The sequence below is a fragment of the Diaphorina citri genome, unplaced genomic scaffold, assembly GCF_000475195.1.
Source record: "Diaphorina citri unplaced genomic scaffold, Diaci psyllid genome assembly version 1.1 scaffold25082, whole genome shotgun sequence".
NCBI classification, from domain to species: domain Eukaryota; kingdom Metazoa; phylum Arthropoda; class Insecta; order Hemiptera; family Psyllidae; genus Diaphorina; species Diaphorina citri.
Window position 1 is genome coordinate 1 of NW_007402423.1, and position 828 is coordinate 828.

Below are 828 nucleotides of genomic sequence, written 5' to 3' on the forward strand. Positions count from 1 at the left end.
GAGGTCTGTCCATCAAAATTTTGAAGACAGGGCTTTTCTTGAATATTACTTTTCCACTAAGTACCTATTCTTCAGGTTAAAAATAATTTGAATAAATCACAATGACTTACGTTTTTGTGATAGAGAAAAATAACTGTTGGCCTTCTGGAGAGACACCAGCTGCCAGGGCACTGACTAATCTTTTCTTTTCTTCTATTGAATTCTTAAGTCTTGTTTGTATCTGAAAATTTAAAAAAAAAAAAAAAAAATAAAAATATAAATAGATAATAATAAAACAATTAAGAAACTAATGCAAATAACAATCCCCAGAACAACATTTATTTTATTCATATGTTGTATCTCATTACTTTTTAAACCCAATAAGTGGAAGAAGCATCAGGAAATTAAAATAAAAAAATAAATAAATAAAAATGTGGTTCCTATCCCCAGCGCAATATCAAAGTCCAATGGGACCAAAATCAGAAAATTTGTCTGACACAAGATCCAGTTAAAATTTTGAGTGTGTCCATTTGTACTTTTCCTATTTCCATACAGATCTTCCCTGACCTGAATTATAAAAACAGCTCCACATAGTTTTTTTTTTTCATTCAGACAGCAACCTAAAACTTAGATTCAACCACATAACCACGTTGGGGAATTGATACTCTCTCAACTATACTCTAGTACAATTGAAAAGGTGGGAGATTCATTGGAGGAAGTAATTTACTCTTCTTCACTTAACATCACTGGGCAAATGATAGTGTTGTGTGGAAATCCATTAAGATTGTTTTGGCCCATCAGACCCCGACCATTCCCTGGTTTTGATGAGTTAAGAAAGGTAGACAGCAA

The 828-nt window shown here is 32.4% G+C and overlaps 1 protein-coding gene across 1 annotated transcript in view; it reads right to left on the minus strand.

Moving 5' to 3' along the window:
- Positions 1-106: 106 nt before the first annotated feature.
- Positions 107-828, minus strand: part of LOC103523509 (protein LSM12 homolog A-like) — a gene marked incomplete at its 5' end in the record, with an annotated part of 10,076 nt that continues 9,354 nt past the window's right edge. The window contains one exon of the mRNA XM_026833009.1: positions 107-220. Within this exon, the coding sequence (XP_026688810.1) occupies positions 107-220 (114 nt within the window). The remainder of the gene's footprint in view (positions 221-828) is intronic.